The sequence below is a fragment of the Pempheris klunzingeri genome, chromosome 8 (assembly GCF_042242105.1).
Source record: "Pempheris klunzingeri isolate RE-2024b chromosome 8, fPemKlu1.hap1, whole genome shotgun sequence".
NCBI lineage: Eukaryota > Metazoa > Chordata > Actinopteri > Acropomatiformes > Pempheridae > Pempheris > Pempheris klunzingeri.
In genome coordinates this window covers 15,542,454-15,553,704 of record NC_092019.1, presented here as the reverse complement: position 1 = coordinate 15,553,704, position 11,251 = coordinate 15,542,454, and the positions used below count along the sequence as shown (strand labels likewise).

Here is an 11,251-nt window from a genome sequence, read left to right as displayed (position 1 = left end):
CCTAGAGGTGGATAACTTTTGCTGAAAATAGGTGTTGACCTCTCCTCTGTTGTAATATTGTTTATGTGGGATGATTTTTATTACACATCCTGCATCACAATCCCACTCTGGAAAGGACGAGCATGTAAACAAATTCCATAAACAAATGTCACTCAGTCTGCTTTTACGAATTAGTTCTGGAGAAACATCCATGCTGCAGCGGAAATGACACATGTAACTGACTAAAACGATACACAGAGGAGTTTATTTCCAGTAAACTGAGTGAATGTCACCTATAAACCAGATACACCAGTTGCTCTGGACACTTACAGTGTGTCAGTGTGATGACGATCAGAAAGAGACGTTGAAGAAAAGCCTCCTTCTGTATTTTTGATACAGCAGATTAACTGAGGTGAAGAAAAAAGAACTGCAAAAATTCTTAAATTCATTAAATATCCTCCCAGGAAATGTGTATGTTTCTAATAAATAGAAGTATTTTTTTGCGAATAAATAAGCAGGATATAGTGAACAATCTCACATCATTGTTTAATGACTATTTAAAAGCAGCAATATTCAAAGCTTAATCACACAATATGTTGTTGTCTGGAACCACATGAGGATGTTTTTGATCACAGATTGATTGAAAAATTGCCATGTCATTATCTCAGTTTGTAGTGCTGTTGAATTGTTCTGTCTCATACTGACAGGTGTTTCTATTATTTTGTCCACCCTTTTTATATCAATGAGGATTGACTAAAGGAAAAATAAGCAGTGTATTACGTATTGGGGGTCAAAGGAAAAGTATAAAGCTTAATATTTGTTTTACACGTCACATTCAATTTTATTTAACTAACCATATTATTTATTCCTGTTAGTCAGATATATTTCATTCTATTTTTTATTGGAGAACACATTTGTCACACAACGTGTCCAGTTTATGACAGGATCTTGTATGAGTTAAAGCTCCTCTGTTTGACACTTTGGTCTGTCTGATACTGCAGCATCATCTAGTGGCCGTTGGACTGACTGTCATGAAAATAACTAAAAATGTCTCTCAGCGGTGGAGGACAAAGTAAAAGTAGCAAAACATATCCAAATACATACTAAAATACTCCATTACAAGCAAAAGTCCTGCACTGAGAATGTCACTGGATTAACAATATATGAGTAGTACCAGGAAAATGTACTTAAAATATCAGAAGTGACAGAACAGTGGACCCTTGAGTGTTTAATGGTTGCATATGCTGAGGGGTTCATTTTTAACTATTTTATTTAGGGCTGCAACAATCGTTTCCTTGACCAATCGATTACTTGTTTGGTTGTAAAATGTCAGAAAGTGGTGAGAAATGTCCATCACAGTTCACTGGAGGCAGACATGATTGTTTACTGTAATTTAAGACAAGAACGCAGCAAATCCTCATATGTGAGAACCTGAAAAATAATTGACCAAATCAACTAATTCTTTTTTAGCTCTAATTTGAGCTTAAATTGATACTTTTAGGTATATCAGTCTTTAACAATGTACCACATTTTAAAAGCTCTTCATATGGTTTCTGGGTAAAATCTTAATTTGAAAAGCAGGTATTAACTAAAGCTGTGTGCTTGAGGCACAATTTTCCTCCCAATAAAGTAGAAAATAGAAATAAAAAAAAATACAAGTACCTCAAGTTTTTACTCAAGTAAAGTACCTGTCTACTAAAGTCACACCCTGAAACACACTGACCTTCAGACGGTTGTAGTTTAGAGTGACGTCCTGCTGTGTTCATGGGTGTGGCCGTGTGTTTACCTCTGGCCAGCCTGTGTCAACTAAAACACACGACAACAACAACAGGACCAAGTGGTGTGTATTAAGTGTTTTATTAAACCATTCCATATACAAAACTTAACCCACATAAGTTACAATTTATACATACAGCTGTAGATAAAGACGTGTAACATACTGCTAAAGCTGAATAAATAATATTCGAACAGCTACTTTCAAATTTACATTCTGCTCACTCATTTGGGCTAAAACACACTTGAACACACAGACACAACCCTGTCGTTAGTGTTTAACTGGAGAGTATCAGGAGGGAGGTGTGCTGCTGCTCTCACCGTGCTGTCATGAATAATAAAATCCCAAACTGTAATAAACTTAAACCCACTCTGCTAATGACCTGTCAGAAAAGAAAAAAGATATATATAAGGCAAGAGTAACTCTTAGCAGGCGTCCCTTTAAACCCTACAAAGCTTGGAAAAGAACAATAAACTGTAATTTTAGTTGAACTACTTCACAGCTGTGACCAGATGTCATGCCTCACACACCAAGGGGAGGTTGAATCTGTAACTAAAGAAGAACCACAATAATGAAGTGATAGTGTCAGAGAACAGCCTGATACATGTCAGACTACCTGTTGTGGTGCACAGTACTATTTCTCCAAGAGTTAATGACTTGTTAGACTAGCTTAGTGGATCCTGACCTTTCTGGACTGTGACCCTTTAAGAGGAAAAAAATGTCTATTTGATTGATAAAATTTGTGCATTTGAGGGATTTTACAGGCCTGAAGGTAAAAGTATCCAATATTCATTTAAAGACGCAAACAACTGGGAAAATTAAGAGAAAACAGATCAAATTTGGTGTAACGGAATAATTTTTTTCTCCCTAAAATCATCTTGTGACCCCCAAGGTTTCTCTTGGGATCACAAAGTCAGTATTTAAACTTGACAGTCACTGTACGAGTAAACATCATCGTCCAAATACTAACGGACTGCAGTGCAAATGCAGGACAAAATGTGTGTTTGGACTGTGCCAAGAATAGCTCATATAATGACATACACAAACAAGTAAAAACCAACAGATGAACAGTCCTCTGTCGGCCTCACAGATGCAGAAATCTGGGATGAACATAACAAAACCAGACAGCAGGGAAAGAGAGTGCAGTGTTATAGTGGCACAGCCCAGTTAGAGTCCACACCAGAAAAGCAGGTCGAGTCAGTGCTGCATCAACTGAGGCCTCTCGTAAAGTCCCGACCTTCACCCTCTTTGGAATTTCTATAATTTCAACCCCGCTGAGTCCTTCAGCAGATGAGGAGGTTGAATCTTTTGGCACAAAAACCTGTTTGTAACAGTGTCTTATCAGCCACACAGAGGAGTGTGTATGAGACGGTTGCCAGAGGATGGTGGCAGCATAAATAACATATTATGTTGTATAAGAGACTTTGATCCAGTTTTTATAGTAGATCTTACACTTCATACCGAACCGGATCTTCTGTAGCACTGCATACAAATATACAAATTCTTTACATAAATAGTTAAAATGATTCACTCCATCTGCCGGACAGATATTTCTTTATATGACCTGTTTGTCTGCGTCTGTTTGTCTGGTTATGTATAAATCTGCAGTGCTCAGTTACACAGGTGTGTGTGTGTGTGTGTGTGCGTGTGTGTGTACTCCTCAGAATAAAACCAGTCAATGGCTTTTGTACAACTCAGGACTGTCCTTCCTGTCTCTGTGCTCCAATCACATGAGGGTTGAACTGAGCGATGATAATGGTGATGTCATCGCGGTACATGCGAGCCAGCTCCTCAGGCAGCGACAGCATTTTCGACAGCCTCTCGTGGTCAACCGTGCCGAACTCGTTGTTTCCCACAGCGTGACGCATCAGGTGGGTCGCTGAGTTTTGATCCTCGAAAGCTGAGGACAGGCGAGCTTTTCTCTCTTCAAGCAGCCCCTGCATCTGCCCCAGGGTGACCCTGTAGCCTCCAACTTTGAGGGGCTGACGCTGGTGCACCCCCGTTAAATACTCCCCCACAATGCGAACCACTTCCTGTCTGTGGAGGGTCTCCCAGAGGCCGTCAGAGCCAATCACCTGCAGGGAAAGACAGAGGAGTGTTGGAATCAGAAAACACAAGTTGATCACATGTTATCTGTTGAGTTGAAAGTTGAAATACCAACAGTGAGGTCAGTAAAGGAGGCTGCCACTGGAAACTTGATGATAATAAAGACAAAAACAAATTCTTTCTTCTTTCTTTATACATACAGCTGTAGATAAAGATGTGTAACATACTGCTAAAGCTGAATAAATAATATTCGAACAGCTACTTTCAAATTTACATTCTGCTCACTCATTTGGGCTAAAACACACTTGAACACACAGAGACAACCCTGTCGTTAGTGTTTAACTGGAGAGTATCAGGAGGGAGGTGTGCTGCTGCTCTCACCGTGCTGTCATGAATAATAAAATCCCAAACTGTAATAAACTTAAACCCACTCTGCTAATGACCTGTCAGAAAAGAAAAAAGATATATATATAAGGCAAGAGTAACTCTTAGCAGGCGTCCCTTTAAACCCTACAAAGCTTGGAAAAGAACAATAAACTGTCATTTTAGTTGAACTACTTCACAGCTGTGACCAGATGTCATGCCTCACACACCAAGGGGAGGTTGAATCTGTAACTAAAGAAGAACCACAATAATGAAGTGATAGTGTCAGAGAACAGCCTGATAGATGTCAGACTACCTGTTGTGGTGCACAGTACAATTTCTCCAAGAGTTAATGACTTGTTAGACCAGCTTAGTGGATCCTGACCTTTCTGGACTATGACCCTTTAAGAGGAAAAAAATGTCTATTTGATTGATAAAATTTGTGCATTTGAGGGATTTTTTTTAAAAATGTGCAGTCATCAGCCTAAAAGCTAGAGGAGTTGTCTAAAGAAAGACAGCCCTGATTTTTGTACTTTGGTTTTAACAAAAAAAAAAAAAAAAAACATCCCACAGCATGAAGACCACATTTACCTGCCAAGAGTTTCATTTTGTAATTTAGTTAGATCTCAGAATTAACATGCTAGCAACGGCTGTCAGTAACCAGGACACAGAGGCCTGATCCATAATGCATCTTAGTTTCAGTCTAGCATTTTGTAGAGGCTTGAAAATTCCTCCCCTGGTTCCACACCTCTGAACTGCCAGAGGAAACGCCTCGATTAACTCAGCGATTCAAATACACCTGGTCTTGTATCCATGTTATAGCTGGTAATTCAGTCTGAATATCAGACTATAAATCTCCGTTTATGATGAAACTGAGCCTCTCCTCTCACCACGAAGCGATCCTGTGGCCGCAGCTTGTGGTACGTGATCTCAGGCTCGGCGGTCAGGTAGGGGGGTGTGTGGTAGTTTGGAGGGATAAACTTGGTGTGCTCGTTTTCATGGAGCTGATCAGGTCCGGACTCCAATACACACTTCTGCAGGTCAATACTCCACTTGAACTTCACATCCCCGAACGCACGGAATGGCATGAGGAGGCCAAGCAATCGGTCCTGAAAAAGAAAAAAAAAAAGCAGACAGAGAGGTTTTAATAAACACTGGAACAAAAACCGCACTGAGTAAATTAGCAGGTGTGGTACCTGTCGTATAACGGTCTTCCTCTCTGATGGAGGGTGTTCACCCCGTATCCGAGCCATCTCATCCTCATTCTGGGCGCTGTGGTCATTAGAGAGTGTGTGACAGCTGAATGAACCATCCTCCTCCTGCACACCCAACACTGCCCGAGCATCTCCTGCATTGGCGATAAACCTTTGGGGAACAGGGAGGAGACAAAGAAAGGCAGAGAAGTATCGGTTTGGTCATAATCAGCATCTAATCTTGGATGTTTAAGTTATGAAACACTTGACAATGACAGGAATGTGTGTGCATGTATTTTTCCTCCGTACAGATCTGATCCATCGATGTGAGCCACGCAGGCTGTCGCTCCAGAAAAAGCCACTCTCAGAACCCAGTAGTGCAGGAAAGCGTTCGGGTCTCCGACCTGCATGGCAAAATAATGCTGTGAGCCTCTGGACGGGATACGGAACATGGTTTAAATTACATGAAGAGGGAGTGACACCTGAGCTCCTCTTTAATCCATAAAAGTTTAAATTTGGACGCTCACATTTTTTGCACTGCAGGTGATATGCAATATCCTGCATTCTCACTGCCCCGCATTAAATGACTTGCAATGTGAGTCACACTTTGCTGACCGGGAGTCAGTGGCAACACTGACGCAGGGCTACATATTTGTGTCATTTTGAATTTGTGTCTCGTTGATTAGCAATACACGCAGGCTTAAAGCACATATAGACAAGCTGCAATATCTAGCAAACTGGGTCAAAGACAGTCAGACATAGATTGAGTGTTCAGCCACAGCGGTGTTCACTATGACAATTTGCTGAGAGAAAGTCAGACTTTTACGGATCTTAAGGAGAACATCCGAGTTCCTCATGAACACAAGATGCTTTTAGAAGAACCAGCAGAATGGCTTCACACGAAGACAGCACACAGTTCCCACCTGAGCCTCCAAGGAGATGTCATTGTCCAGCCTCTTGAAGGCATTCAGTAACGCCTCGCTGGTCTCTGGAACATCACCTGGGCTGAAGAGAGAAACCAAGCAATATGTGTGAAGCAGATAGAGAGGGAGCCAGAGGTCGACAACAGAGACCGACAACAGCACTATTGGCAAAACAGCAGATGGGCCGGTGTTGGTGTGGGTATGTTGCTACAGGGTACAAATGAAGATAAATAAGAAACCAGGAAATCTGGTTTGAAGTGTTAGGAAAAGCCAAGAAACTGGACAGCAAATACCCTTTTGTGCAGCTCATGCATGTTCTCATCTGTCTTAATGGTTTAGAGGTAAAAATGAAAGGTAAAAGTAAACAGTACACATATTTTTGATTAGCAGTGCAAGAGTCATGTTTACTGCCATTGCCTTCAGTGGCAGCACCTCCAGTCTCACTTAAGTTAATGAAGTTGCATTTTTGTCACAGTGCTGCTGTCTAGCCATGTATCCTGTGCCGTGTTCCCCAGTCCTCACCTGGTGAGATCTATTAACTCCTGCCAGTAGGTCCGAAGGCTGTTGAAGTAGAGAGTCTGAGCCTCCCTGCTGAAGTAGTCGTTGGGGTGTTTGTGCCACTGCAGGATGGGACTGAGGGCCCTGCCAGCCTCCACCGCTGCCTCGAGCTCACACAGAGTGTTGTGGGGCAGCAGAGACACTGCTATGTAGTAAAACAACCTCTCACTCAGTGCCTGGCAGAGAGGAGGAAAGTTGGAAACTTTAGTGAGAACTGTGACGGCCTCAGAGCCTGTTGCCTTGGACCTGTGTGTGTGTTTTGTGTGCCCTGCAGGTTTTATTAAACTCAATGGGAACAGCTGGGCAGTGTTACATGTTACTTAAGCCTGCCTGCCCAGATGCCAGTGTGTCGGTCTCTTCACCCCTCACCAAGCTGTCGTTGCTCTAATTTGTTTAGCTGTCTTTTGGTTTTACACTAACAACACCTTACTTTAAGAAATATAAGTTTATTGTTGCCAAATTTGGTGTGCATCTTCTTCCTTTGTTGAGGCTTGTGAGCAGGTCGTAACAGAATAAAGAGTCCTGGGTAGATCAATACAAACCTTCTACAGTGGGGCAAAAAAGTATTTAGTCAGTGTGAAAACCTTGTGAAGACTTACAGAAAACGTTTGACCTCTGTCATTGCCAACAAAGGGTATATAACAAAGTATTGAGATGAACTTTTATTATTGACCAAATAGTTATTTTCCACCATAATTTGCAAATAATTTCTTTAAAAATCAGACAATGTGATTTTCTGGATTTTTTTTTCTCATTCTGTCTCTCATAGTTGAAGTGTACCTATGATGAAAATTACAGGCCTCTCTCATCTTTAAGTGGGAGAACTTGAACAATTGGTGGCTGACTAAATACTTTTTTGCCCCACTGTATTTGTATCAAAAATATTCCTAATAAGTACATACATATTTTCTTCTTTTACACTGTGCACAGTACATGTTACATGTTTGCTGTTTATATCGTATATACCATAACCAGACTCATGCTATAGTGAGTAGTATTTTAATATAAACTATACACCATTTTGTAGTTAAATGTTGCTCAGTAATCATAGCTGGATTCACTCTTACTGTACACCCAATTTCCCCCTCGGGATCAATAAATTATTTCTGATTCTGATCAGTGCATGGTTTTGTTTATTCTGTATATGTCAAAGTTACATCCCTTCTGACCATGCTATGCATTTTGTTTTACTGGTACTCTTGGTACTGGGTTGGTACTGGGTTATTCTACTTTAATCTAATCTAACTACTGATAGATGTGCAGCTCACCAGATGTTTACAGTAACACTTTACGAGAGCATGTTGCAAGTTACAAATTACAATATAAAAATAATTTTGTTTGGATGAGAGGCCTGTTCGACCAGGTACTTTATGATCTGTCCCACAAATAAACAAAGAATAATGACTTTTCCCTAAAATTTTGTAAACTTGTTACAAATATACACTGTATTGTCACAGTATTGAGTAAATACAGTGTTGCATATCTAATAATTGACAAAGGAAAATAAAGAAACTAAATTCACCTTGTTGTAAAAGGATTTGAAATGTGAAAGTATAAACTGGTATGATCTGATAGCTGATCAGCCCTACCTGTGCACAGGCACAGCCAGCATGGCCATCAAACACACCCAGCAGCATTCCTCGTGTCTGCAGGCATGTAGCTGCACTACGACGGTCTTCTATTGGAGCGTTGGCTGGCAGCTGATTACTCTCAAAACCCATCACTGATGACACATTCTTCCCATCAAACTCTGGCACCTAGAACCACAACAAAGAGAAAGATGAACACTAATGTACAGAGATGGTGAGAAGTGTTTTCTGTATGTGCGAGTGCTCCCAAACAAACCTTGAAGCTGTACTCGTTGGCTTTCAGAATAGAGTTGACCTGTGGGGGTGTGAGGATGTAGCTGTGGAGCACTGAGGTTGTCTGGTAACTTCTTGAGTGCTGGTGGCTCTGCCATATGTGAGAGGGCCGTCTTGAGGCAGGTCTGCGAGTGATGGGTCTTAACTGGGACTGGTGTTGTTGGCATGGCAACAGACTGGAGGCCAAGACCTTGGTACGGGGCAAACCCCTGAGCAGCTGGGATGTCACAGGCATGGCTGAAGGTGCACTGCAGGTTCATACACAAACAGCAGTCAGCTGGATGTCCTTTTAACGAGATGCTCTCATCTGCAGAGATCAGCGTGTCCTGTTTGTGCACCATTAGGCAAACAATGTGAAAACAGAAACAGATGACGTGGTGGGATTTAGAAATTGGGACAGCAGTAGACGAATTGGAAAGGCTGACAATAGCAGGGCCTTGAATTAGTACTTTCAAAACACCAAATGCACATAAGGATGTGTTGTCTAAACCTAACAACACCAACCCACCACACTGGCTAGTAACTTTTCATATTAAACCAAAGCATCCATTTATTTATTTACTTTCCAATCTTTGGCATTCGTCCTTTTTAACTCGCACCCTGTTGGCCACCATTCACACATTTTGCCACTGAGCAGATTAGATCAGATCAACAGTTTAAACAGGTTGCTGATTACCTGTACTGGAGAACTCTGCAGAGGCCATTTTGTCTGTTCTACAGGTGGTTATTAAGTCTAACATTAGACAAAACATCATTCCAATGCTGGGACATACAGTAGATATGAGGACATCTAACATAACAGCTGCAGCAATGGAAGATATATTTAAATCATTCAGGCCAATAAAAGACACTTACTGACAGGGAAAACCTTTCCCGTCTCAAGACACCAGATGGGAGGGGAAGCGAACAGAAAGCCAAAGAGGAGATCAGGAGTGAAGAGTGTTAGTGGTGGTGATCTATGTGTGTGTGTGTGGAGAGTATCTTTTAATGCCTCTGTTAATTTTCTCTGTTTTCATAATCATTACATTAGTACTGAATTTTGTAGCTATTTTCATAGCTTACTGCCCAATAATATATAATGTCTACACACAGCTGCCAGGTTATCAGGAACTTGCAGCTGAGACTAATGCAGTCTAATTCAACAGCACTGTAATAAGTCCTACTTCATGAAGGTTATTAGTTTGTTCAGTTTTTGTTGTATTTGTAAACTGATATGCATCTAGTTAAATTCCTGTCTTATCTGCCTTGTATGCACACCCTGCTCAATGCAGGAATGTCAAACCTAAAATGATATTATTGCAACCTTACAATGTGTTGACATGCCATTGACTGACGTAAGGATGTTATTGAGCCTTATGCTAAAACTACAGTGACAGCAGCTCACTTTTTGCACTGAAGTTTCAGGACAGTTCACTTTTTTTGACTTGAAGTCTAAAGAAAATGTGTGCACTGGTATCTGGCTTGCATTGCAGCTCTGCTATCCTCTCCTCTCCAAAGACAGGGTCAGCAGGACTGCACGGCCAGCTAAAGATAGCTTAGGCAAGAATTTCAGCCCTGACATTTGGATCTTGAGTCATGCTCTGCCCTGTCCTGACCCACTGAACTGGATCCTGACTGTGTGTCTCCATACAATCCGTCCTCATTGCTAAACTCAAGCATATCTGCAGCGCCTCACAGTGCCATCTCCTTTTGGTCCAGCCTGGTTCTGCTGAGAGATGCAGCAGCACAGGTGATGACAGCTCAGGTGTAAATCTACGCTGTGTTGGCGTGAGCAGGGCAGCCGAAACCCTCCCAAACTCAATCTGTGCATGAGTCAGACAGACCACAGAGGGCCCGTCCCAGCTCTGAGCTCTGAAAGAAAGTTGCCATGTTTGTTGACATCATTAGCCTCTCCTTGCTAGCAGCAAGGAGAGCCCTCCTAGCCGTAACCTCGGAGAAGGAAGCTGGACGTCCAACACAAGTGACCCGGTCTCAGAGCAGAGCAGCACCACGATATGGCATTAACAGATAATGTTACGGTTTTCACTACAGTGGACACGACGTGCGCCCGTCAGCCGAGCAGAGCAGCCAAATTCGTGCTAATGGCAGCTAGTGGTGCTAGTGGTTACACCCACTAACTCGGGTCAGTCTGGATAATGTCTGCTCACACGAGCCCAGACGGAACCAGCTGAAATTAAAAAGAATTAAAAAACAGCGACTTTGCTGTCGAAAAGCATGACCGCAGAGTTGAGACTCACCTTAACCGGTGGATGTGGAGAAGTTGCTGAAGTTCATGGCTGAACACCGACCCCTCTGGTCCGTCCGTCTCATCCTGCAGCGCCGCTCCGCACGCTCAGCGCTGATTGGCTGAGCGATGACAGCCAATGGTGACGTCACGACGAGCCCACTGACTGATAAGAAGGAGCCTTTTAAAACCATAAAACCAGAGGTTAAAGTTACTGTGATCTCAATACTGTGAAAACCTCTCTGTGAGTCATCTCAAATGTTTAATCTAATTTATTCTTATCAATCCCATTTTGATTGATACATTTAGGTATTGTTATTAAAGGCCAG

The 11,251-nt window shown here is 41.9% G+C and overlaps 1 protein-coding gene across 2 annotated transcripts; it reads right to left on the bottom strand.

Annotated features, from left to right (window-relative positions):
• Window positions 1-1,824: 1,824 nt before the first annotated feature.
• Window positions 1,825-11,025, bottom strand: pdp1 (pyruvate dehydrogenase phosphatase catalytic subunit 1). Of its 2 annotated transcripts, none has more exons than XM_070835661.1 (9): window positions 10,936-11,025; window positions 8,682-9,024; window positions 8,426-8,593; window positions 6,801-7,012; window positions 6,279-6,360; window positions 5,665-5,759; window positions 5,359-5,527; window positions 5,053-5,271; window positions 1,825-3,828 (listed from the first exon to the last, which is right to left on the bottom strand). In XM_070835661.1, exons 2-9 carry the CDS (start codon window positions 8,931-8,933, stop codon window positions 3,448-3,450), a joined length of 1,578 nt encoding a protein of 525 aa, XP_070691762.1. In that variant the 5' UTR covers window positions 8,934-9,024; window positions 10,936-11,025; the 3' UTR covers window positions 1,825-3,447. The 2 variants fall into 2 exon arrangements, with proteins under 2 accessions (XP_070691762.1, XP_070691763.1); XM_070835662.1 differs by having other exon boundaries at window positions 8,682-8,946; window positions 10,936-11,001.
• Between the last annotated feature and the right edge of the window lie 226 nt (window positions 11,026-11,251).

Excerpts from the sequence above, each read along its gene's own strand:
- pdp1 (XM_070835661.1), bottom strand. The coding sequence starts at position 8,933 with ATGCCTGTGACATCCCAGCTGCTCAGGGGTTTGCCCCGTACCAAGGTC. Across the intron at positions 7,013-8,425 it reads CTGGCTGTGCCTGTGCACAG|GCACTGAGTGAGAGGTTGTT; the intron begins GTAGGGCTGATC and ends CCTCTCTGCCAG. Across the intron at positions 3,829-5,052 it reads GGCCACAGGATCGCTTCGTG|GTGATTGGCTCTGACGGCCT; the intron begins GTGAGAGGAGAG and ends CTTTCCCTGCAG.